This window comes from Grammomys surdaster, unplaced genomic scaffold (assembly GCF_004785775.1).
Source record: "Grammomys surdaster isolate TR1022 unplaced genomic scaffold, NIH_TR_1.0 1036, whole genome shotgun sequence".
Lineage (NCBI taxonomy): Eukaryota > Metazoa > Chordata > Mammalia > Rodentia > Muridae > Grammomys > Grammomys surdaster.
The window spans coordinates 2,965,408-2,991,009 of NW_021605455.1; the positions used below are offsets into that span (position 1 = coordinate 2,965,408).

Below are 25,602 nucleotides of genomic sequence, written 5' to 3' on the forward strand. Positions count from 1 at the left end.
GAGAGAGAGAGAGAGAGAGAGAGAGAGAGAGAGAGAGAGAGAGAGAGGTGGGCAGGGGAGGTTTCTGAGTGCTAAGTGAGATGATTGTTTTCTTTTCTTTTTAAAGTTATTTCTCTGTATAGAGAATGTTTGCTGCCTTTGTGTCTGTGTGCCATGGAGGTCAGGAGAGGGCAGTAGATAACCTGGAGCTGGGGTTATGAGCTATTGGGAACCTCACATGAGTATAGGGAACCAAGCTCAGGTCCTCTGGGGGAGCGGAAAACACTCTTATTGGTGACCGTCTTATTGTTAAACATTGTATCACACTGGGTCATGCAAGGTTGTTTTCATGTATTTAACATGCTTTGAATGTATTCTCTTCCCCAGACCCCACAACCCTTTCCCTTCTTGCCTCAAACTTCCAAAACTCACTTTGGTTTTCTTGATGGCTCCCTTTCCTTTGTTACGTCATCTGTACATACATGATTTTTGTGGATCTATAAAGTCTAGGAACAAACAAGAGAGTGTGTAATATTTGTCTTTCTCAAACTGATGTAATTTTCTTAGAATGATTATATGAAGTTGCATCTACTTTCCTGTAAGCAATATTACTTTATGCTTCATTGTGACAAAATGTATATATATGTATGTGTATATATATGTATATATGTATACACACACACACACACACACATATATATATGTACATATATGATACAGTATATATATCTCTATATATGATATGGTGTATACATAGGATAAGTGTATATATATATGAGAATACATATCACAGTTTCTGTATTCATTCCTCTGTTGATAGATACTTACAACGTATCTATTGCAAGCAGTGCTGTAACAATGGTGTGTGCACACATGTGGTGACTTACAGTCACTGGGTAAATACCCAGGGGTATAGAGCAAAGCCGTGTAAACGGATGTTAATGTTTTCAGGGATTGTTCTACATACAGCAAGGCCTTGAATGTTGGAAATGGAAAAGAAAAATCAGAATTTTGAGACTCTTGAGTCTGGTTCTCCCGTTTTACAGTTTGGGAGCTCCGGCTTTCAGGAGCTGTCCATGGCCACACTGTTGGTGGAGCCGTGAGTAGACAGCGGCTCTGTCTTGTGTTTGGTGTTTGAGACTGACTTTCTCATCCCTGCGTCCTATAGGTGTTTTATTTTGCTCTGTGAGCTCCGCTTCAGAGTGTGACGGCCTACGTCAGGTATTTTAATGTCCATTGCTCTTTTAACTATTCCTTCCATTTTCTCAAGAAAACGCCTTCCTAAATCTTCCTGATATCTCTGGACTGGGCAGTGGGCTGAGAGACAGAGTAAAGAGGATCTGGTTCATGAGAATGCTTTATTATCGGGGGCTCCAGCTTTTTAATACACCAACCAATGGTCCATCTTTTAAGAATGTGGGGTATGGCTCTTTGTAACCGCGAGATAAGTGAGCCTCCTATTAATAGCTGGTGCTTTGAGCGCGATCTCTCTTTTTCCATTCATACAGCTCATTAGTTAGCCAATGGACTCACCTAAATTTTGATTTCTTTTGATCTTTTCGTCTCACGCCACGAGGAAGATATTAGTAAGTATAAATGAGCTGATATCTCATTTAAACTCTTGAAATCTTACGACAATCTTGTAAATGAGATTAGCGAGTCAAAGGCCAGCTATAACTTAGGTAATTCTTGGCTCATTTTTCTTCAGAATGACATTCTTTTCATCTGCTCTACGCCCCAGAACTGTGTGTCAGCACTGCTGGTCTTCCTGAGTTCGATCTGTCTTTTCCCAATCCCTTCTGTATTCCAACTGTAAGACTATATTTTAATTTTCACTTTGGCACTCAGTAATCTGCCTAGCTCCACAGTGCCCCAGCCCCTCTGCCTTGCTTCCTAGACATTCTTTATAGGGCAAGTGTCATTATCTAGCCTCGTATTTTTTTCTTCTAACCCATGCTCTGCCATGGTACACTAGCTTGTCACTGATTCTCCTCAGTGTTTCCTCCACCCCGTGTCTAAGTTCTGTCCACCCCTCTTTGTCTGGCGTGTGCTTTATATCTTCCATCATACTCCCCTTGGCTTATTTGGTCACGTGAATCCATCCATTCTCTGGATTCTGATTGCGTGTTCTCAAAGTATTCTGATTTACAGTTTTTGGAGTTTAGGCTGTTGACAGAGTTGTGTTAGCTCGGGCTGGCCCTAAATTTACCGTCCTTCTGCCTTAGCGTTCCGTGCCTTGAGATGATAAGCACATGTCACCTCAGTTCATGGTAGAATAGTACTAGCTGTCATAGTTGCAACACATGTGAATTATATTTGATAAATATTTTCCAACCCAACTAAACTACTTGGAGTGATCAATTCTTCCATAACCAAGGGACCTTTGCCTCTAGGCATTGGCAGAAAGAAACTGAGGCCCAGAGAGAAGGGCCTTACCTGGGCCACACCGGGGTCAGTTACGAAGCCAGGTATTGACTGACATCTTGTTTTGAATTTTATTCCTGCAGTAGAGGTGTTTTATAGACAGCTGGAACATTTCGAATGAAAGTAATGGGCATGTGACTTTTAAAGGAAAGCATAAATTATTTCATCTATCAAAAAAGAATAACAAAAGGTTACAAAGATAAACACCTCCATTAGAAGCAAATTGCCCTGGGTCACTATTGTGGGTCTTTCCTTTATGGCAATATTTCCATACTCCCTTTCCACATACCCTCTTTCATGCTTTCCCCTGATTATCTATGGCACAGATAGCTAATTGACTGTAGACTTTTACCAATAAGTCTAGATACAGCCTCAGGATCCTTAACATGATGACCCAACCATCTAACACCAATCAGCCAGACTTGGTCCATGAGGGCAAAATTATTTTTCTTCCTACCATCATGGAAGGATGTGGGTTTTATACATATTTGAGAGAAGGGGTATCTCCATGTATGTGGTTGACATGGGGCAGAGGCCATGGGTAGATAGATATAGCTAAGCCTTGCAGGGTGTCTTTTCTTCAGCATAGAAATAAAAAAGCCCCCCAAATAGGGCAGAAAAAATCCCAAGTCCTTCACTGTCTAATAAGACTCTAACTACCTGCGGCTAGACCTGGTGGACTTGTAATATTTTATATAAACAATTATAACCTATCTTCTAACAACGATTGGAGCTTCTCCATAAATGGCCCGTCTCAGGAAGAACAAATGAGATTATAAAATTTACTACCTAACAAGATAATGAGCTACCCACCTCTTATCTACTCAGATATCACTCACGAGACAAATGACCCATGAGGAAAGGCCAAATAACTTCTCTTAACTGCCATTACAGTGCCCTGTCATCCCTTAGGGGAGCAGTTCTGTCTCTTGGAGTTTGCCTGCTGTGTTCCAGTCTACAGCGTGTGCTCTTTGTTAAAACTTGTCTGTCAGTTTAGTCTGGTGAACACTTTCACCCTTGAGCACTGGGCTTCCCCTTCCTGGCTGGATACTTTGGTGGCTCAGCCAGGGAGCTCTTCCCTCATCGATGCTTCTCTTCACACGGAGGCTTACGGTGGTTGGCAGAGTGGCCCATGGGGCTGTTCTCCAGTGAGATCCAAAGGCTTCTGGGTTGAGACTTTACACGGCTGTCACTCATTAAGGTAGGAGCTAAGGAGTTCATTTGAGCCACTCTTCAAGGGCGAGGGGCAGCTTCTCTTCCTTTTGGGATCCTCCAAACTCTCAACATGTGATTTGGGGACAGTGACAACTTGTTTGGCATGAGTTTACACATATGATGAGGACGTCTTCATTCCTGTCTCCTGTCACTCTGTTTCTTTTCTGTCACTCACCACCACAGAGCCGGAGGGAGCAGCCACATGTGGCTGCTGATGATATTTGTACCTGCAGTCTTCCTTCCAAGCCAGACTTCCTGCTCTGAGAGGCCAGTGGACAGCCAGGCTTTCTTACACTTGCTAGCTCAACTGCTGGCTTGTCTGCTGCCTACACATATGCTTGGTAGCTGTTTCTGATGTCTCCTCTGACCTCTCCTCCTTGTTCTGCTCCCTCTCTTTTCCAGTAGCACCAAAGCAGCTGTATCCACACTCCCTCTGCACAGGGATCGTAACTCAGAGAACTCAGAGAGCATTTAAAAGCAAGCCCTTCCCTATGGAGAACACCCTTCTCCATGGGGTGGCTGATGGGAACTCTGGCACCTCTGAGTATATAGTTCCTTCTCCATGTCTGACTTTTCCCAGATACAATCCAAGCTAGGGTCTTTTAGCCAGGATCCCAAAGGCTCATGGTGGCCTTTGACAAACTTGGCAGGGTTGTCTATATCATCCTGACAGAGTGATGCACACATGACTGAAGAAAGGACCCATGTCTTGTCTCTAGGGAGCATCTGAGCAGCTAAGGTTCATGCTTGCAAAAAAATCCAGCCTGGTTAGGCTCTGTTTCAGGGCCTGACACAGAGTCCCAGTATAGAGAATGAAAGAGAAGGACTGACTAGATGAAACCTAAAATTGTTTATCTATTGAAAAAGATGAAAAGACGTGTATGTGTGTGTGTGTGTGTGTGTGTGTGTGTGAGAGAGAGAGAGAGAGAGAGAGAGAGAGACAGACAGACAGACAGACACACAGAGAGATATGCATGTGTGCTTATGAGTAGGTTTAAATGTGTATCTATAAGTATGTGTGTGTGCCTATATGTTGAGAGAGAGAGAGAGAGAGGTGCATATGTATATGGGTGGGTTTGAATGTGTATCTATGGCTATGTGTGTGTGCTTGTATGTGTTTTGAGAGAGAGAGGTGCATGTGTGTATGTATGTGGGTAGGTTTGAACATGTGTGTGTGTGTGTGTCCTGAGTGTGTGTTGAGAGAGAGGGTGGACACATGTGTGTATGTGTCCCTCTATTACTTTCCCTTATTCCCTTGAAACAGGGTCTTTCAGTGAACCTGGAGCTTCCGTTTTGGGGGGGCAAGTTGGCTGACTAGCAAGCCCCATCTTTGTTCCTGCCTCCCACCATTGGGATTACTTGCAAGCACAACCATACTGGCTTTTACATAGGTCCTGCTGCTCTAAACTCAGATCTTCATGTGTGTATAGCAAGCTCTCTTGTCCTCTGAGCCACATAGCCATCCTGGAAAGGACCATGGTTACAATTGTTAACTATAAGCTATGGGAAATAACAGCACAGGGGCTTCTGAGTACCCTGCTGTCTTTCAGTCTATAATAACTGAAACTTGTGTGAAGGTAAACCAATCTTAATCCCGAGAGTCCAGAGGGCCAAGCTATCCTGGCTGAAGCTTTATAAGCTAAGACTCTTCAAGTACGAGTGCAAAGCTTCAAACACTAGATCAGGACCTGTAGACCCCATCCTCTAGTGATTAGGACATGGACATGGACTTTAAGTCCTTTAATAACTGGGAGAAGATATTTGACCAAAGGATCAAGATAGAAGAAGAAAGGGACAAGAGGCAGGTGCACGTGACAGCAATAGGGGTGACAGACAGCCTCCCCCCATCTCAGAGAATCTTAGGGTTCCATCTAGTAGCAACACAACCTAGGCTCAGGTCAAAAGACTCTCCTGCTCTTGTGGCTAGCTGGGACATTTCATCTAAGAGTGCCTAAGGCTACCAAGATGCAGGTCTCACCCAAGACCATGTCCAGTCTACAAAGCAGAGGCCTGTTGAATACAAGATCGAAGCCAGAGAAAGACTAATGCCCCCGACTCTCTTCTTTGACTATGAGGAGTCCAGCATAGAAGGAGACTCACCCTCCGTTTGAGGAATACTCAGCTCTGAGGCTGTACAAGCTCCTGTCTTCTCCAGATCTCTGGATGATCCTTGAATAACCCTACACATGGCAGGGAGAAAAATCACATTCCTCTCTGATACTGGGGCTAATATTTCAGCCTTGGCCATCTTCTCCAGATTGACTTTCCTGTCCTCCAACCAGGTTGGATTTTTATTTCCTTTAGCTTGTATGATAAACAAATATTTCCCACCCATATCTTATGATCCTGGCTAGTTGCTCCATTCCTTCCCCAGATAGAGCTATTATTCCAACCTTGGAGGCTCTTCTAACTTCCTGGGACTGTAAATACTCTATGACCCTTCTACCTGTCCCTGTTCCATGATGGTCCAGAATCATCTGGAGCCTTAAAGACCATTCCTGCAGTTTCTACTGGAGACCTCTACACCACCCAACAAATTCTTCTTAAAGTATTCTTCCTTCGTCCCTGCCTAGTGTTTGAAGTTGCATGCACTAACATCCAATCTTGCCACAGAGTTCTTAAAGACTCCGACAGTTTTTAGGGTCAGAAATCAGAAGAAATATTGTTACAGATCTGCCCTGCTCATATCATGATACCCATGGCCATGAAGCTATCTAGAAAGAAAGAGACATCCTCATTGCTGGTAATACCCAGTTGCCCTGAAATTTTGGGCCTTACTCACAGATCTGGCCTCCAACACAGATGGTCATTATGTGTATATATACTATATTGTAAGACCCACCATAGAGATCACATTGACACTTCTCTGGGTAAAAGCTGAGCTGATTAACAAGCCAAACAGGGGAATCAGCTTCTGCTTAAGCCTGTCTTGGGTCTCAGTATTCTTCCTCCCATTCCAATATGTCACCTCAATAGACTCAACAGGCTTTAGACTAGGGCTTAACAGCCACTCCAGAGGGACGGTTACAGATCCCAGAAAACAAACTGTGGCTCCCTCAATCTTCCTAATGGAAAAGACTTAACAATCATCATCAGACCACACATCTGAGGGCTAAAGCTCTCCAAATTCTAACTGGGCCTCCTCTCACAGACAGACATTTTTCATGTCGTCTATTTCCAAAGTTTGTCTAACTTGTCAGGGAAATCCCAGAGGAGCCAGAAGGCTCCTTCCTCATGGGAAGGACTGAAATATCTACTAGCTCCACTGCACACCTAAACTGGGTGGATGGAGCACTCCTCACAAAAGTAGAAAGGGCCCCAGAGCTGACCAGCTATCATGGAACACAGTGGGTTCACTCTGAGTTCACTTGGTCCCTGCAGTCTGGGCTGACTTTCATTTCTAATATCACTCAGGGAATGAGTGAGGCTCTCAAAATTAAGTATTATTTATGCAGCCTCTAACTCTCCATCTTTTGGGAAGGCCAAAGGGCTACTCTAACATTTATGGCAGGTTCTTCCTCCTAACGGCCCTCATAATAGATCCAGAAGGTCTTGACCTTCATCATTGTGTTAATATCACCGAAGACAGACAATCAAGGCTGTCTTCAAGACCCAGGACAAGTATTGCCTCAAGCATATTTTCAGGATCACCTTGTCACATTTACTTGGGAGACTGGGTCCATCTTCTAACCCTCCCTCAGGATAAAAAGGCAATTTGTATATGTCTGAACCTAACTCTATCATGTCCTCCTAATGTCTTCAACTGTAACCAAGTTACAAGGCCACTGGCTGCTGATTCATCCACTCTGATTTAAGGTTGTTCTTCTTCCCCTCCAAATTCAAGCAACCTGCTCTTGTGAGCCACCTTGAGATGGCTCCTTTTCCACCAGGTGAGACCTACCTTCAGATGCCTCTAGAATCCAATTAACTGACCTAGCTCATGACTTGAATTGTAACTCCTATTATCTCAGCATCCCTGGGCCCTGCACTGGGCACAGGGCTCCGTATCATGTTCATAGTCACTCTTCAACTTCCTGTCTGTCTTCTCAAATCACTCTAGCATCCTGGAAGCACCATAGGTTTTATTATTCTTTCATTACTGTCCACGACCCACAGTCTTAATCCTACTCTGTATCATGGACCCCTCCTTACTTCACATTTTGGTAGAATTGGTATCATCCATATTATAAGCCATTAAGATTTAGATGACTTTGTCTCTGGGATAGCTGTTTACATTGATACCCACTAGACCTCCAAGTGACATCCCAGCCTAGCCTTCAACTTTCTGTGATATCACCCTGTTCATGATGAGCCTCAAATCTTTGTGTCTTATGCTCCTATGATTCTGTGACAGAACAGCAATGCCAACCAAGGCTCCCCTGTTGCTCTTTCTCAGCTCCTAAATAGTTCCAGAAGAAAGAGATCTTTGCCCCTTGTCAATAATTTGACCCTGTTGATCTGGCAGGGCAGATCTAGAAACAAAAAAAAAAAAAAAAAGAAAAAAAAGTGTGTGTGTGTGTGCCCCAAATAAAACTAAAACTTCCTTACTCTCACAACCAAATTCTAACTGCTTCGAACTTGACACAGTGAATTGTAAAATCATACAAAAACAATGATAGCTCAATTCCCAATGACCTCTGGTACCTCACCCCAAATGGATAATCCCCAGAAGGGTGAATGAAGTTATAAAATTTACTGTTTACCATGGCAGAGTTACCTACTTCCTGTCTACTCAGATATGATCTGATACAAATGGCCCACGGGGTACATCCTAGTCACTTTTCTTACCTGATATTAAAGTACTCCATTCTCTCTCAGGGAGGCAATTCTCTTTCTCTGAGAATGTATCCACTGTGTTTTAAAACTTTTAAAACTTTGTAGTAAAACTTTTATGTTGGGTCTGGGAAGCTGGCCCAGTGGATAAAGCACTTATGGCATAAGCATGAAGATTAAAATTTGGATCTCTAGACTCACAGGCAAGTGTGGGAGCCCTGTACTTCCAGCACCTTGGAGGCAGAGACAGGGGACCAGGGCAAGCTGGCAAGCACGCTGGCTACAACTGATGATGCCTGGGTTCAGTGACGGACCCTACCTCCATAAATATAGAGTGATTGTTGCCCAATGTCAACTTTAGCTCTCCACACACATGCATATGTGTGCATCTAGATGCATGTACACACACACACACACCTTAGTTCTTGTATGAGAAATACTTTTAACCCCATGCATTGGTCTTGGAGCAGATCATATTCTTTGTTAGGCTGTCCGTGGTCTAGTGAGATAACGTCTATATGAATGAGTAATGCCCCTTATGGTCTCTGTCATCCAGAAATACCCCTTTCTGCAACTATATGGAATAAGTATATGGCATTGAAATCGGTATATATATATGAGGGCATCAAGGAAGTAGACTGCTGAGGAGTTGGGATGTGTGGACACACCAGGAGGAGGATGAACCAGTTCTATTGGCATGTCTACAGAGGATAACAGGACACACACAGAGATAGGCCAAACCTGGGGCAGGTAATGACTTCCTGGAAGGTGTTTGATTCAATCTCATTGGCCAGAAGTTTGATCCCAGAGGTTCATTTCAACACAGTGTTTCCCTGAAGACTCTTGGATATCAGAGCTCTAAGGCTTGAAGATGCGTGGGAAGGATGACAAACCACCCTAGGCTCATGCAGTGGTTAGGAGAGGTGGAAAAGGGCATCTGGGGCTGATTTGTTACTCTGGTTCTAGCACATGGTGAGCAAGACAGGCCAGCTCAGGTGGCCAATTTGCACACCTAAACTCTAGCCCCTGTTCATTTATCACTGGGGTAAGTCTCTGGACTAGCTGAAGTTTCTTCATCTATAAAACAAGAGATTTGAACTATAAATATTTACGAGCTTTTCCAGCTTTAAACTTCATATATATATATATATACATATATATATATATATACATATATATATATATATATGCTAATGAACTTAATAGGTTTCCCCATCCCATGATATAGTTTAATGAAAGGAAAGAGTTTTCTTTTGAAAAGGCAGTTGGTCCTGTAGGTTGGCATCTACCCGGTTCCCTTCTGCCCCCAGTGTCTCTTACCTGGGCTTCTTTTGATTCTCAGATAGGACTGGAGAAGTCTAGATCATCAGACTTGAGAAGAAGCTTCTTGCCAATGTTTGTTGTCCTCAGCTCCAGGCGCTGTGAAGTCTATGCCTGAAACCCCTCACTGCCTTGCATCTTCTAGCCCTTCCTCCTGACAACTTTCTGTGAATCCACTAAGTTTTACCCCTGAACCCATGCCTGCCACAGGTCTGCCAATGGAGGAAAGACAAATGTCTCTTGGCAGCCCTCCTGTACTCTGGCCTTCTTGACTAAAGATGCTTCCTAAGCACTCAAGGAAGATGTATTCTAGCTGTCATGGTCTCTCCACCAGCTGAATCAGGTAAGTTCCCTGACAGGGCTGCCCTGACAACTGTCTAGCTGCTTCCTTGTTGTCTCTCAGGCTGTTGTTTCCCACTTCTCATTAGAATTCTAGCTCCAGTATTTGTCTTGAAGCAATTACCTAAGCGTTATCTCCTTGGAGGGCCAATTTGCCTTCCAACCTCAATAAGTGCACTTAATTCCCCAACAGGCAGGGCATAGGCTGGGGACTAGTGCTTGCCATCAGTGTCTCAATGGAAAGTTTTTCACAGCCTAACACTAAATGTGGGCTTTCTGTGGAAAAATTTCAGACCTTTCCCCCTAACTCTTATTGACCAGAGTCTCCTGGTAGCTCACCAGGGCCCTCTCAGATTAAGAAGGGCATGGCCTAACCTTTGTAGCCAAAATACACCCTGAGGTCTATATATTAGGGAGGCTGGCTCTCACTAGTCCCATGAAGCCGTGGGTCTGGTAGGCTGACCTGTGGTGGAGGGGGCTAGCAAAACATGCTTTGCTTGACTTCAAGAGTATTATGGGTCATCAGCCTCACACTCACATACTGCTCCCGGCATACACTTAGGGGTGGAAGGTGGCATCCTTTCCAGAATCAGAATGATACCTCACACCAAGGACATTAGCTCCACTTGAGCAGACAAACTCTCCTGCTGACGTCAAAGGTTCCCTTCCTACACCAGGTGTTTGGGACTCCCAAAGAAGGAACTTGATCAAAGAGGATGAAAAGCAAACAAGAGGGCCGGGAAGAGCTCAGGTGCCCCACATTCCAGGGACAGGTTGGGAGCTGGTTGAGAGCAGGACTAATTCCACACCTTAGACCCTTTCAGGGTCCGTGACAGAATGCTCTTCATACCCAAGCCTCCCGCTGTCGTTTCCCCTGGCTATCTAGTCTCTCAGCTTCATCTTAGATGCCCTTTGCACTTTTGCTCTGGCTCCCTCTAGGGCTCTTGAACTTTTCACAATGAGCTCAGTCCTGCTTTTTAAGCATCCATCCTGGTTCGCTCAGACATAGAGTGGAGATGATGTTTATGAACAATGATATGCTACCAAGCTGGAAAGAGAAGAGTCACCCGTGAAGTCACCACGAAGAAGTCATCCGGGAATGTCACACTGGGTTCATGGGCTAACCAGACCCATGGTGTAATACAGCATCTCTCACTCACACAAAGTTATCCATGTGATGTATTTAGGGTGAGCCAGCTCCAATGCTGGAGCACACTACCAAGGGCACCTGGAGGCCTACAGTCTCCTTAGGCCTTGAGGGCTTAATCAGAAGTCACTTCAAAAGGAAGTTTTCTTCAGAACACTCTGGCCTTCAACTCGGCATTTTCATATTTGAAGAAGAAGGAGGATGGTGAAATTAATACCAGGGCCTATGCAGTAGTCAGATTCTTTGGGGGGAAAGAGCTGTACTATTTGTTGAGTAAATTTAAGTTGAAGCCACTTGTACTCCAAAGTGTGTTTCCTTGGTTTCCTTTTGTTCCTGAAGCTCACCTCCACTCCTGACTGTAAGAACAGGCTGGAGGCTTGGAGTTATCATTCATAAAGGGTTGCTTCAGGGGGACTTGCTGTCCTCCCTCCCACCTCATTTTTTAAGGTCCTAGAATTTCTAGATCCACTCCAGGCAGAATGGGTCCCTATGGATTCCTCTATCTTCTTGGAATGGCTAGAGGCAGAAAAAAGGATCCCCTCCCCCCATATAATGTGGATACTTTGAAAGGAGTTTTCAAATAAGACTGTGTGTGGTTTGCTGGAACTCCTGGTCCCTGTGGAAACTGCCACTCCCACTTGGTTTTAGATGAGAATGTCTTAAGTACCTCACAGCTTTTGAGATATGAGGGAACAAAGACTCAGCATCATACAGGATGCTCACTGGCATGTCAGGGGATACTGGGTGGATATAGTCACAAATATAGTCTGAGAAAACCAAATAGTGGCTGGATCTTAGAGGGCCGAAGAGAGAAAGAATGTTCATAGGGAAGAGGTATGGGGAGGGGCAGGCTAAGGGAAAGACTAGGTGAGTGATACTCTCAAGTAACCAGCACAAGAATCTTGGTAAACTGACCAGATGGCTGACTGGTCAAACTCTGTAAAAATCTGCAAAGCAATATGGTATATTTTTAGTGACTTTTGCCTCTATGTTCTGATATTCTGCTACTGTTAGTGATGTTTCCTCTTTATTCTTCAGTGCAGATCATGGATACTTTTTGAGTTTAGAGAGGGGCGCTGCAGTGGTCACCTGGTCTAGCCCTCTGTCCACTAAACAAAATGCCCCAACAGGTCTTCAGTTGCTTCAGAGTTGCCTGCATAAGAAACTGAGTCTAACCGGCTACCATTGCTTGGACAACTGTCACAAAGAGACTCTCTTCACTGACTCAACCAGCTGTCACCTCTGTGCTGTGCTTCCAAGCCATCCAGTGCAGATAGCTAAGGCTCCATCCAGTTTTCTTCCCAAGGCATACCACCATCATTTCTAGTGGGAGGAGGACCCCTCAGTCTCTTTAGTCTACTTGGCTGCATCTCAGCCCCTTCCCATCACAGACAAGTTCCGAATATGCTGCTTGTGTTTCTTGGTCCTCTCTTCCTCTTAGAATCAAATCTATCCTCATAAATGATGCCTGCCACCTAAGATGCGAGTGACCAACCATGCTTACTCCATTACCAGCCCAGGGCTGTTTATATTTTAACAGGTTCCAAATGTTAAATTGAAGAGAAGGCTGGAAATGCTTGGGTAGCAGCTACGGGAAGCTATGGGGACAGGAGGAGAAGAGGCATAGAAAATTCCCTTGAGTCCTTAAAATCATACCTGAGACAATTCCTGAACAGAAGACCAACCCAACCAGGTAACTGCCTGGATACGAAAACTGCTGCTGTGGGCTAATCTGTGCTCAGGCTGACTGGCCAGCATCCTCGTCTGAGGTGAGACTTTTCAGCTGGCCAGGCAAATCACTGTAAAATAAATTCCTTGAAGGCAGGGTCGGATCTGATTCTTTCCTGGTTTATTGTCAAGCCCTGGGTTGAGTAACATATTAATAGTTCCACATAAAGGAATCTTCTGGGTGAATGAACAAATATGGTCAGTGTACAGGCAGAATTCTCAGGCTCTGCACACTGGCAGATGCTACATGGTCACCAATATGAGAGCCCTGAGGAGATGGGATGGGATGATGAAGTTGGGGGTCACATAGATTTAAAGGCAAGAGGAAGCAGACAGGAAGGATTATGTGCAGACACAGTGATTTGATTGCAGGCCTACCCCAAAGGTTCTATAGAACCCAAACTATGACTTCTGAACCTCCAAATCCAATGCGTCTGCTGAGTTGCTGGAAAGAACCCATAAAATATCTCAAAGCAAAAAGATAAACGAAGAAAACCATGAAGGAGAAGGCAAGCCACTTAGAACAGAGGTTACGGAGGCCTGAGGTGGGTGGAGAGAGACTCCAGGGTCAGAGGAACAAAGAGGGGAGAAAACTGCTTGTCACGCCAATGTCAGAGCAAAATCTCTGAGTGAAGCAAAGGCTTCAATTTATGTGTTGAAAGACAGGTCGACGAGAATGGGCACTAGGCTCAACTTTAGGAACAATGTGGACATCTAAAGGAAGGTTGTTTATAAAAGAAAAAAAAAGAATCATGTTTCTCATTTGAATTAGAGATAGGGAATGAAGAGACAGCATTTATGGCTACCTGGGCACCTCCCTGACCAGCTAAGAGCCATTCATTGGCCAGGAACAAGACTTTGTGGCCACACACAGAGTTGGAAAACATAACACCAACATTCTTTCAGATCTTACTTGAAGCAGATCCTTAAGGAAGAGTTCTAAAGAAGCCACACATGGAAGAGCACAGCGCTTGAAAGACAGGGTGATGAAGGAGGAGCAAAGGATGACCTCAGACGGACAGCACAAGGACAAGGCGCGAGGTGGGGCTGAGTATGGATTCTTGCCAAACGAAGAATAATAAACAGCTCCAAACACCTGGGCTAGGGAAGCACCCGGAGTTTAGAAGTGGGCATTGGGAAGGGGAAGAGGGGAGGGCTGTGAAGGCTTGAGTGTCTCGGATTGGGAGAGATGAGCATGTTATGATTAGTGATTAGGCACTTGTTTTTACGTAACGGAGAGATGGGCTGAGTGCTGGGAAAAGCCGTTCAGCTGCTACTGGAAGGGGAAGCTCGAAGGTTCTAGATTCTCTATTAATATTTCCAGGGCTCTAGTTTCCCACACTTCAGTTTTTCATCATTGCCAAAGTCCTCTCCTGTGGGAAGCTCCTTGTGCCCATCACCCACTGGCACTAAACCAGGGTGCATTTCCTTCTTACTACATGTTCTCACATGTCTCTACTCCATGTCTGCCGAGGAGCCACTCAGCAGGGTCAGTGCTACAGCATCCTCTACCTAGAGGCATCACTATCATCTCTTAACCCTTTTCTCAAAAGACTAAGGAACGGTTCTGTTTCACACCAGCAACATGTAAATCAGACTCCTCACTTCTAATTCCAGCAAGAGCATACCAGCTTCCTTTAATGCCACAGTGGGTAGTTATAAAGATCTTGGACAGAGGGAACTAATCAGCCTCAGGGTTAGGGAGGAACAGGGGGGTTTGATTTGATTCAGGTGCAGGGAGAGAAAAGGAAAGCGAGGACTGGGTTGGTTGGCCCAGAAGGTGAGACCACGAAGACACAGGCAAGAGGAGCATTTCTGCTTGGCGCTGAGCTAGTCACCATTGGGGGCTTTCTCCTCTTCACTGCGTCTCACTGTCAGGAAGTAGATGCGGTTGGCCTCTGGGTAGGTGACTTTGCTGAGTGGGAGCTTGTAGATGCCAGGGTTGTTGCTTGTGAGGAGGAGGAAGGTGAGAGTAGAGAGACAGAAGGCCCAGGTGCCTGGTGGCACACCAACCTGCAAATCGAAACCAGAAATGGAAGGATGTTGCTAGGCTCCTGTCTTGAGCCAGAAACCTGGGGAGGAGGATGTGATGGAGATTGAGAAAGGAGAGCCCTGCCTTCTGCCAGGCGAAGGTATTAGGCCTAGAGTCAGCGTGTCAGAAGAAACTGAGGTGTTGCTCTCTTTGTGTACACTCAGAATCTTTTAATGCTGGGCCTGAATGGGTCTTACACCCAGACCTAGAGGGCCATCTGTCCATCTCTGTTCCCCGTGATTGTCCTTCAACACATGTGTGGACACACATTACTCCTACATCCTAGAACTCCATGCTCAACATTTTTTGGATAAATTATGGATAAATCGTGAGACGCACATTGAGTAAAGGACAGGATTGCATTACTCTCACACCCTTCCTCAGTCTTCTCTAAGACCCCAAGTGCCTGGAAGCTCTGCTAGGGGAGGAAGACCTTAGTCAGACAGTCTGGACTTACCACTGCCATCATATTGGTGAGGGCCGCTCCCATGTATGCACAGAACAGGGCTGTGGAGGAACAAGACCAGTAGAGTCAGCTTCCCAGAGCCTGTCATCTTCAGGTACTGTCCTAGCAAAACAGGAGCCCAGACCCAAAGCTGGTGTTTCACCAGCCTTAGTGTTCAACACCAGCCATTACCTGACCTGATTCCTTACTTTTCAGGTATTCCTCCCACCACCATGCACTCACTGAGAGCAGAGATTAAAGGTTACACATCCTTTATCTTCTCGTACATTCATCATGGTTTCTCATAGGGTGGAGAGACAGAAGTCCTCCATAGTCCTCACTTTGTGTGTGTGTGTGAGTGTGTATGCGCACGAGCCTGTGTGCTTGCGTGCCTCATCTTGTCCCCACCGATTTTGATAATGAATTAGCTTGGACATAGAACTAACAAAAGGCCAGCCAGAGGGGCTTGGTTGTCACTTCCTTAAAAGACTTACCACAGACAAGTGACAGCAGGTGTGTCTGCCAGGTGAGTGCGTAGAACATGCCTCCAATGGCGACACAGGAGAGGACACAGTTGTAGCTCCAGAGGCCCATGTAGATCGTCTCAAAGGGAGTGGCCACAGTCAGTGCTACGAAAGAAGGTGTGGTGTTTCTGAGTAATTTTAGACCATAGAGGAAAGGCCTTCCCATGGCTGCTGCCAAGCCTCAAGGTGGGCTCTGTCCCCTCATTTACCATGTCCCTCCAGCTCTGCTTATCAGAGTGTCCTCTGTAAATATCACATGATCATAGGAACCAAACAGTGAGAAAGTCCTGAATTCACACAGTGCAAGTGTATATGTGTGAGCGTGCAAGCCACTGTGTATGTGTGTGTGTGTATGTGTGTGTGTGTCTGTGTGTGTGTGCATGTGATGATGTCTGGGTTAAGGAGCAGCCTAGGAAGGGAGGTCACTATCCTCCTCCTTCGCCCCAAGCAGCTGTATTGTCAATCATATAAATTCTGTTTCGGAGGCTTGAGAAAAAATACACCCAGACACACATGGATGGATACCAAGAACAGAGTGTCAGAGCCTCGGGGGCGTGCATAAACAGTAGGTAAATATGGGTAAAGAATCAATGCCTCTTGCATTATTGTCATAAGGTGTTGATGAATTCAAAATTATTTCCAGTTACAATTATTTTTTGGAAAGTTCTGTTTCATAAAGTCTTTGCAAAACATTTGATTAATTCAAAAAATAGTCTTCTACTCCCAGGGTCCCCTACCCTGTTTTCTGACTCTATCATGGGAAAGAGCATATCCATATATAAATGTGTGTACATACATATACATATGTGTAGGAATATGAAATTACACTTGGGAAATGCCAATCCAATTTTAGGAAACCTTTCCTTTTAGCTTGCTTAACACTTCCAAGTGCTGGACCACATGTACACAGCTTGGGCCATCACTGCTCTGGCCTTCCAACTCCCTGCACTGCTGGGCTCCACAGTAAGGGCCCTTGCATTTCTTCACATGTTCTGTTACTTTAATCTGCTCTCTTTGGAGGAGGCTCAAGGAAGGGGAAAATAGATTTCTCCCCCTGACGATATTTGAAACTAGTGAAGACGAGTCTGGAATGGTTTCTGGGTGCTGGGGAGAAATGGGATGAGGAAAACAATCCTAAAGATGGCTCCTGCCCACGGAGCTGGGGTTCTGTCTCACCTGCTAGCAGCCCCACAATCGACCCTATGGCTGCGTGCAAACAGATGAGCGGGGAGGAGATAAACAGAGCCACCAGGATCACGCCACCTGTCCAGGGATTGTCACAGCCGTAGACCTGGCCGACCCCAACAGGGATGGTTTGTAACAGCTGCAAAGTCAACAGAATGGAGGTCACTAGGCAGATCATACAAAATCCTGGCAGCAGGGCCAGTGCCAGGCCAGTGGGTAATGAAGGGAAACAGGAGGATGACTGTGCCCTCTACCGTGAGAGAGAAGAGGGGTAGGCACAGTCCGGAACAAATAGTTCCTCACTCCACCACGTATCAGGCATCCAGTGTCCATCACGCAGTTAGGTGCAGCCTCTATCACAGCACTGGGCATGAGCACTTCTGGGGAACACATGGCTTTTACTTTGAAAGGAGAAACTTTGAGAGGGTCAGAATGTACCTCCTTCCTAGATTCCCACTGGGGTATAAGGCACCAAGGTATTTCCTAAAGACTCCCTGAAATCCTAGGAATGTTCTAGGAATATTGTAAATATTTTAGGCTGTTTTCATGGATGATTTAATAAATGATGGTTAGTGTAGAGCCTCTGAAAGTGACCCCTAGTCTAAAAGTCTTTGTTACCCAGCCTGTCTTTGCATCAAGACACTGTTGACTTGTCCTCATTGAGGGAGCTTGGTCTAGCTAATGACCTTCCAGCTTTACAATGCTATAATACAAATTGGGCAACAGAAATTGGACTTGTGTCTCCTCCTCTTCTTTTTCTTGGGGTGGGGCGTGAGGTCACAAGCGGGTCATAGACCTGCAAAAATTGGGAAGTGAGTGTGATCGAGTGCATGATGTGAAATTCCCGAATAACCAATTCAAATATTATGTTGAAAAAAATTCTATAGTCCTAGGGTGCTGGAGAGATGGCTCAACAGTTAAGAGCATTTGTTGCTCTTGCAGAGGACCTGGGTTTTGTTTCCAATATTCAGAGGCTGGTTCACAATCATTTATAACTCCTATTCCACAGGGATCAATATCTTCTTCCAAATTCCACAGGCTCTAGACGTACACATGGTGCATATACATCTAATAATACATCTAATGAATCTAAACAATTAAAATAATTCTGTAGTTATAGTGACAGCTAGAGCTGTAAGGAAACCTAGAGTAGAAGCTTTCTAAAATATATGCACATGTGAAGGTGGTCTAAATGAGATTGCCAAATAATGGGAGGAGATAGACTCCCAACTGGCTATTTCTCGTTACCAAATAAAACTTCCAGTATTGGGATTAGGCTACATCTAATTGGACTGTTGGTCAAAAGAGTCCATGGGAATCTCCAAACAATCCCAAAACACACTTGGCTGCTGCCAAGACCACAGGTTGCTCTTTACAAACTGACAGCAAGGCCGCATTGCTGAAGACAACAACTATACAACCCATTGTATATGTGCGAGTTGAGCTGGTGCTTACAGACAGCCTTCATCCTTACATTTTAGTGTCTTCGCTACAGAAAGGTACTCTGCACACTACCAAAAGAGAAACATAGGCACCAACCCATCCACAAACCCTTTGATCTACAAATGGTGTCCTCCCTGCAAGATCTGTTAGTGCCATGGTATCACACACTTGTGGGACTAACCAACCAATATCTGGTTTGACTTGGAACCCATACCCAACACTGATTGGGTGACCGTGAGCCTGAGACTTGATGGCCCAGGGACTTAGGGTAAAACCAAATACTACTGTTCCCCCCTAAAAAAATTGCAATCGAATGACTCCTAATGACATTCTGCTAGACTCACAGATCAGTGACTTGTTTACCCACCATCAGAGAAGCATCCTCCAGCAGCAAAAGGGAACAAACAGAGACCCAGACAATATGCATAGCGTGAGAGACCATGGAACTCTAAGCCCTAAATGTGATGTCTTCATCAAATCCCTCCCCTCATGGCTCAGGGAACCCTACAGAAGAGGAGGCAGAAAGTATACGGGCTCGAAGAGAGGAAAGGAAGAGAACTAGGTCCTCTAAATCAACTGATCAAAGCCCATATGAACTCACAGAGACTGCACAGGGCTTGCATGGATCGATACCAGGTCCTCTATGTATAGACTATGGCCTCTACTTTAGCCTTTTTATGGGACTCCGGAGTGTGTGAATGAGTGCGTCTCTGATTCTCGCACCTTATCTTGAGCTCTTTTCCTTCTGATTGTTTTGTCCCATTCTGATGTGTTAGTTTTTGTTTTATCTGATAATTTATTTATTATTATCCCCTAGAAGGCTGTTTGCTTTTTAGTGAGAGGCAGAAAGGGAGTGGATCTGGATGGGAGGGGTCATGGGAAGGAACTGGGAGGAGTAGGGGGAGGGGAAACTGTAATCAGGATACATCATGTGAGAAAAAAATCTATTTAAAAAAAAAGAAAAGAGAAAACAAAGAAAAATAAATAAAAATTCACAATTTAGAAAAAAATTCTGTAGTTCTTTTCTGTATTAGCAGATCACGTGAGAGCCCTTTGTGGGTGAGCATAAACACATGTTTAATAACAATATAATATTTGATTAGTGACTCTCAGACTTCTGTTCACTGGAACCCCCGGGGAGCTTTCAACAACAAACCTAGCCTGGCTTCTCTGCAGGGAATCTGAAGACAACGGTGTGCTTTCCTGGCTGGACCTGAATATCATTGGTGGAAGTTTGAGGCCTACTGGATTCATAGATCACCCACTTGCTTTAGATGGTGGCAGCCAATTGCTTTGTCCTTTTCAGAACTCTGTGGTTATCGATAGAATTTGATTTTAGAATATGTCTGATTTCTTTAAGGAGCAGTGTTTGACTCCCAGAGAACTTTCAAATGTTGCAATCTCTTGTTTTCCAATGGGTGGCCTTTAATAACAAACTTTGCTACAAGCTTATGGAAGGAATAGTAGCAGTGGGGTCTGGGGCCCAGTCTTATTTTTAAGGACCCAGAAGATGTGGGCTGGAAGTCTCAGCGGGTGACCAAGGACATGGTGATGTCTGAGAAATGTGGAATGTGGAATCCAACTTCCACCTCTCCAACTACAACACTGGTTGTAAGCCCAAGCAGTCAAGAATGAGAGGAATTTGGGGACAGTGTCCTTGGATAGAGCCTGTATTTAGAGTGAAGCTCTTCCACCTGCAGGGATCCATGTTTTAGCCTGTGAACTGTGTACTGCCGCTGCTCCACGCTGCCCCACCAGGCTACTGCAGACACCTGAGGTAAAGAGCAGTCAGGTGGACAGTGGAAATTTACAGAGCACCTGCCTCTCTTTCATAATCCTGAGGAACCCAGAGGTACTCAGAGGCTGCTTACACAAAGAAGCTCACCCACCCTGCTCTTTTAGGATAAAAGTGAAAGGGATTCTTCTAGACTCAGATGTGGATGGTGTCAGGGAGAGAAGTTGCTGGTTGTCAAGAGTAGTGGAATTCTGGGTAGCTGAGAGGGTGAGCGTGGGCTTCAGGGCACACAGATTTGTGTTCAACCATTTTCTGTACGTAATCTGGGATCTTTTCTCTGTGACCCATACCACATGGGTGGCCACAGCACTGAGAAATCTGCCCTTGCACATAAGCTGAGGCCTCTTTCTTAGGTTGAGCTGTGTTGTGCCTGTGGCTGACAGTGGACAGAGGCTCTGTCCTTTTTGCCTGTCTGATGGCTGACCTTTGATGATGAGATTCTCTTCCTGTACCTTTTTGCTATTGGCTTGCCCCTGGAGCCAGGCTTTCCTGTAAAGGCAGGGTTTTGATTTTTCCTGCTTCTTGGATTTAGGTCTCAACTGTGCTTCTAAGCCCTTGCTGCACTTAGCTCTAGAACAAGGCAAAATGTAAAAAGAGAAAACTTTGAGTTTTAAGGCAAGAAGAGGCACTTTCTGGAAAACTATTCATGAAAAATGTAATGCCACCAAAGAAGGCTTGACAGCCAGCCAAGTGTTTATAAACTCAAAATCCCAACGATGTCAAAACCTCTCACATTATTTGACCCAGCATTCAATGCACAGGAAGAAGAAAGAAATACTTCTTTTTTGGATAGGCTCAGAGTGTGGTTGTCCCTGGAAGTGACAACCTGGAGTGGTGAGCCGAGCACCAGCGAGAGCCACGCTGAAGCTCAGTTATACACAGCCAGTGAGGACCCAGAGGTCACACCCGTTTATATCTGAGGACTTGGATTGTTTTCAAACACTGAAAAGACCATGACAGAGTCACATCCTAGGTACTCTAGGAAGCAAAGCTAGAAGCGTGGGGTAAATATAAGGGAAATGGGTTACCAAGGACCATATAGAGCATGTCTGTGATTAAGGGACCTGGTGATAGGTGGACTCTTGAAAAGTAGTAAGTTTCAGCACCACGACTGCCCCAAGCTGAGGCACATCCTATCTGGGAGTATGAGATGCTGGTTCACAGATAGAGTTTTGCAACACCTGCCTGGGTATTAAACTAGATACTAGCTGCACATTGTCATTCGACAACTGTTTCTGTGCCTTAGTTTCCTCATCTGTAAATTGGGAGTAATGGCAATCCCATGGGGTGGAATGAGTTGATATAATAAGGGTGTAGGATAGTGTGGTCACATAACCGGCTTGCATTTATACAACAGTAAGCTATTATACATGATACTAAAGTACTAGTTGGTAGCTATTTCTACATTTGTTAACAAAGATGAGATTTTATAATTCTATATACTTTTAGGATCTTATGGTAGATTTTATTATACTTTTTAATCCTTAATGTCTAGAAATCAAGAGAGCAAATAAACATTCACATTTGTAAGCAGGTTATAAGTGGAATTCTTCAACTCTGGCTTTATTGGCACGGCATCTCAATAACATAATTCTTTGCTGGGGGGGAGGGGAAGGGAGTTGTTCTATGCTTTGTAAGAACATTTAACAGTGTTCCTGGATTCTACTCACTAGACACCAGCACTCCATTCTATTATTATCCTGCACACGTGTGTGTGCCTGTGCATGCATGTGTCCGTTCATTCATTCGTGTGTGTGTGAATATGTGTGTGTGCGTGTGTGTGTGCACCGTGGGTATGAGTGTGGGCACCTGTGGGCCACAGCACATGTGTGGAGGTCAGAGGAAAGCCTTGGGAGTTGGTTATTTTCTCCCGGTATGCATTCTGAGGGTTGAGCTCAGGTGAATTCAGATTATCAGACATGCATGGCAAACACTTTTTACCTGTTAAGCCATCTCCCTAGTCCAGTACTTATTCTTACTCTCTCTTTTCCTTTTTACCCCCATTCGTCCTGTCCTTTCTGTCTCTCTTCCTCAGTTTTAGACATGTATCCCCTGCTGGCTTCAAAGTTGATTTGTAGATGAGGAATAGCTGGTCATATCGTTCCCATCTTCCCTGTGTCCGATCATAGTCATATGGCTCTACCCTTGGTGTGTACGGAGCTGGGAGTTCAACCCAGGACTTCATCTATTCTAGGCCTGTACTCTGCCAACTGACCATATCCTCACTACTGGCTGTGCTTGACAATAAAAAATATTTCCAGACATCAGCTAAAGTTTCCAAGGAGTAAAACTACCCCCTGCAGGAGAATTATTGCTAGAGAGTATGTAAGAAAAAAAATCTATCCCTTCTTCTCTAGATAATACCCAATTCAATACTACTTTTAAGTATCGATTAGTCTCTTACTGACTTATCAAATGATCCATCTCATGTAATCTTTCCATTCAACGGCAGCTACCCTGCGTTGCCGACTTCACACTGGTTGTTCACTGTGGGCTGTCTCTGCTTTTGTGCAGAATGTAGGTTTCATGATTGGCTTCCTTCAGATATACTGTTATCTGAAAGTTTCAAGAAGGTGATAGCTACCTATTAGACATTTGTTGAATGTATGGATGTGGTTTCAAGACTTTCCCATCTGTGTAAAGCCCATCATCTGGTCTCTTCTCTCTCTCTCTCTCTCTCTCTCTCTCTCTCTCTCTCTCTCTCTCTCTCTCCCCCTCTCCCTCCCTCCCCCCCCCCTCCTTCCTCCCTCTCTCCCCTCCCCCTCCCATCCCTCTCCCTCTCTCAATTGAGACATGTTCTCATTATTTAGCCCTGGCTGGCCTGGAGATCCCTATGTAGACCAGGCTGGCCTTGAACTTATAGAGTTCCACCTACATATACATTCTCTGAATGCCATAATTAAATGTGTACACTGCCATGACCAGCCTCATCTGATTCTGTTGAAGGATAGGACCTAGCTAAGCCAATAAGTTCCAGGGTCCATAGTAGAGTACAGTGTTCTTGACTTATTGCCACTGGGTAACTTACCAAAGGCATTTCGATCTCTGTCCAGGTGATATTGGGAGCTGAAGACACAGGCTGGACAAGCGTTGTGGGGAAGAAAAGGTTGTAGTGGCCTGTAGCTGCCAGGTACAGTGTTAAGGCGATGTTGAAGGGCAGCGTGAAGACTGGCAGGTCCCACTTGGCGAAGATGGTGCTCAAGGCACTAGAAATAACTGGGCTGAAGAAAGACACAAAGCATTACTCACAGTGAGTATCCCCAAGCTGACTCTGTATTTGTCTCTGACCCTGGGAATATCTACCATCTCAGTCTTCTTGCTTCCCTTGGGATTCTAGTGGTTCACTGATCCAGGATTGAGAAATTCTCAGTTTGAGAGAGAAAATTAAAAACACAATAATTTGAATGGAATACCTTGTGAAATAGTTTAAATACTTCTTTTTTCCCCCTTCAACAGAGAAAATCAAATTAAATACGATCCTTATAAAATGTCATTATTGCCTTTGGCTCGTTCAGATGTGTACCAGCTGTGGCCTGGGGCTGTGACAGCATTGGTAGGGTCTGACTTTCTAGAAAGATGACACTATAACATGTAGGCAATGAGTATGGTTGGCCTTATTCAAGGTTGGACCCACTCTGGGGACTGCCAGATCAAAAAAAATATTGAGTTGTTTGCACACTCTGCCTCCTTGGTCTCTGGTCTATCCCTGGGAAAGAGCATGGATTTTGGACACAAATGGAGCCAAATGCAAATCTGGGCTCTTACAGCTTAGAGGCCAAGCGAACAATGTTAAGAAATACATTTCTTCCAGCTTCAGCTTCCACCGGAAGTGACTAGCCACTCCAGATACACCATGAACCTCTCGGTCTTAGAGGCTCCGGACAAGACAGAAAACTTCATGACCTGGTTGCACAGCCTGTCTTTAATTAGGGGCCACGGATCTCACATGGGCATACAGGCCTGCCTGGGTTTAACACACGGCAAGCTAGGTCATGCTTGCTTTTCTCTTTGTTTTTGTTTTTTGTTTTTGTTTGTTTGCTTGTTTTCATTTTTTTTTCTGTCTGCATCCCTTTCTGTCTAGGTCAACCACAAGGTTTTATTTACTTCATTAAAAAGTGGGGAGATGAGACATGTTTCATTTTCTAGACCATAAGATCCCATACTCTGCCAACTCTGTTTCCACACTACCTCTCTGTCACCCACATTTGTTGAAAGTGTCCCCGCTTCTTGTTCATAGTGACTTCTCGCCCTGTTCTTAGGTTCGGATCCTTCTCAAGGGCTTTACACTTACAATGATCGTTGTAGTGTAGATCTCTTTTTCTTCCAGGCTATGGTATGCTTAGTTGTGTCTACTTTTAAATACTTTCTCTGTTTCCCTTGGCACTCACTCCTTTCCCACATCTGCTGTTTCACAGTGGCTCTCCTCAGAAGGGCTGGTGATCTGTTACCCTGACTGTTCTGCTTCTATCATTCCTGAACCCCATCCAGTCAGGTGTGTGTTCTCAATTACAGCTCAGAAATGGATCTTGTCAAGTTCACCGAATGACATCTTACTTGGCGAGTTCACAGTCATTCCCTTCCTCTTAAATTAAAATTGGAATCTGGCACTGTATGGAAATACTCTCTGTGTGGGCTACCACGACATGGAACTTTCTTAGATTACTCTCTGCTTACTCCGTCTCAAGTTCCCCTGCCGTGACATTATCCTCTTTTCTGCCAGACACTTAGTTATTGGGAGATTCCTTGGTCCTGACTTGGATACTGTCTCTCTTCAGCCTCCTCCTTTGGGTGGTATTCTCTAGTCCTCTTGATGAAATACCTTCTATATGCTTCTGCCTTTCAGATTTGACTCCATCATTCTTCCAGATCTCTATGTCCAGCTGCTGCCTCAACACCTGTGGGTGGAAGTCTAACACACACTGTGTAGACAGAGGTTTGTTTGCTTCGGGCTCCCTGCTTTGCTCTTAGACTGCTACATAGCCCATACACTCAGGCAAATTACAGTAGTGTATTGAATACCCCTCCCTTTCTTATCACCAGCTTCTCAGAAAGTCTTGCTGCTTTCGTGTTCCTTAAACAAACCCCAAACTTGGTTTCTTCTGGAGACATTCATGGATCTTACCCTAGTCCAAGAGCTCCTGTCTCTGTGGGTCTTTTTTCGTGAATCTTAGGATTCTGCACCCACTCTTGTTCCATCTAAACCAATTCTCTACTCTGTAGGCTGTGATGCTTATTTGGTTTTGAGTTTATATC

At 44.8% G+C, this 25,602-nt stretch overlaps 1 protein-coding gene across 3 annotated transcripts in view; it reads right to left on the minus strand.

Moving 5' to 3' along the window:
* The window catches only part of Slc14a2 (solute carrier family 14 member 2), a 420,436-nt gene that overhangs the window by 22,872 nt on the left and 371,962 nt on the right, over nucleotides 1-25,602 (minus strand). Inside the window, exons 8-12 of one of the 3 annotated variants that reach the window (XM_028783201.1) lie at nucleotides 23,378-23,570; nucleotides 17,103-17,250; nucleotides 15,897-16,031; nucleotides 15,415-15,464; nucleotides 14,764-14,938 (exon numbers count right to left, since the gene is read on the minus strand). In XM_028783201.1, coding sequence (XP_028639034.1) covers nucleotides 14,764-14,938; nucleotides 15,415-15,464; nucleotides 15,897-16,031; nucleotides 17,103-17,250; nucleotides 23,378-23,570 — 701 coding nt within the window. Of the gene's footprint in view, nucleotides 1-9,711; nucleotides 10,416-14,534; nucleotides 14,939-15,414; nucleotides 15,465-15,896; nucleotides 16,032-17,102; nucleotides 17,251-23,377; nucleotides 23,571-25,602 lie in introns of those variants that run through there. The other 2 variants (XM_028783203.1, XM_028783202.1) reach the window with 2 other exon arrangements.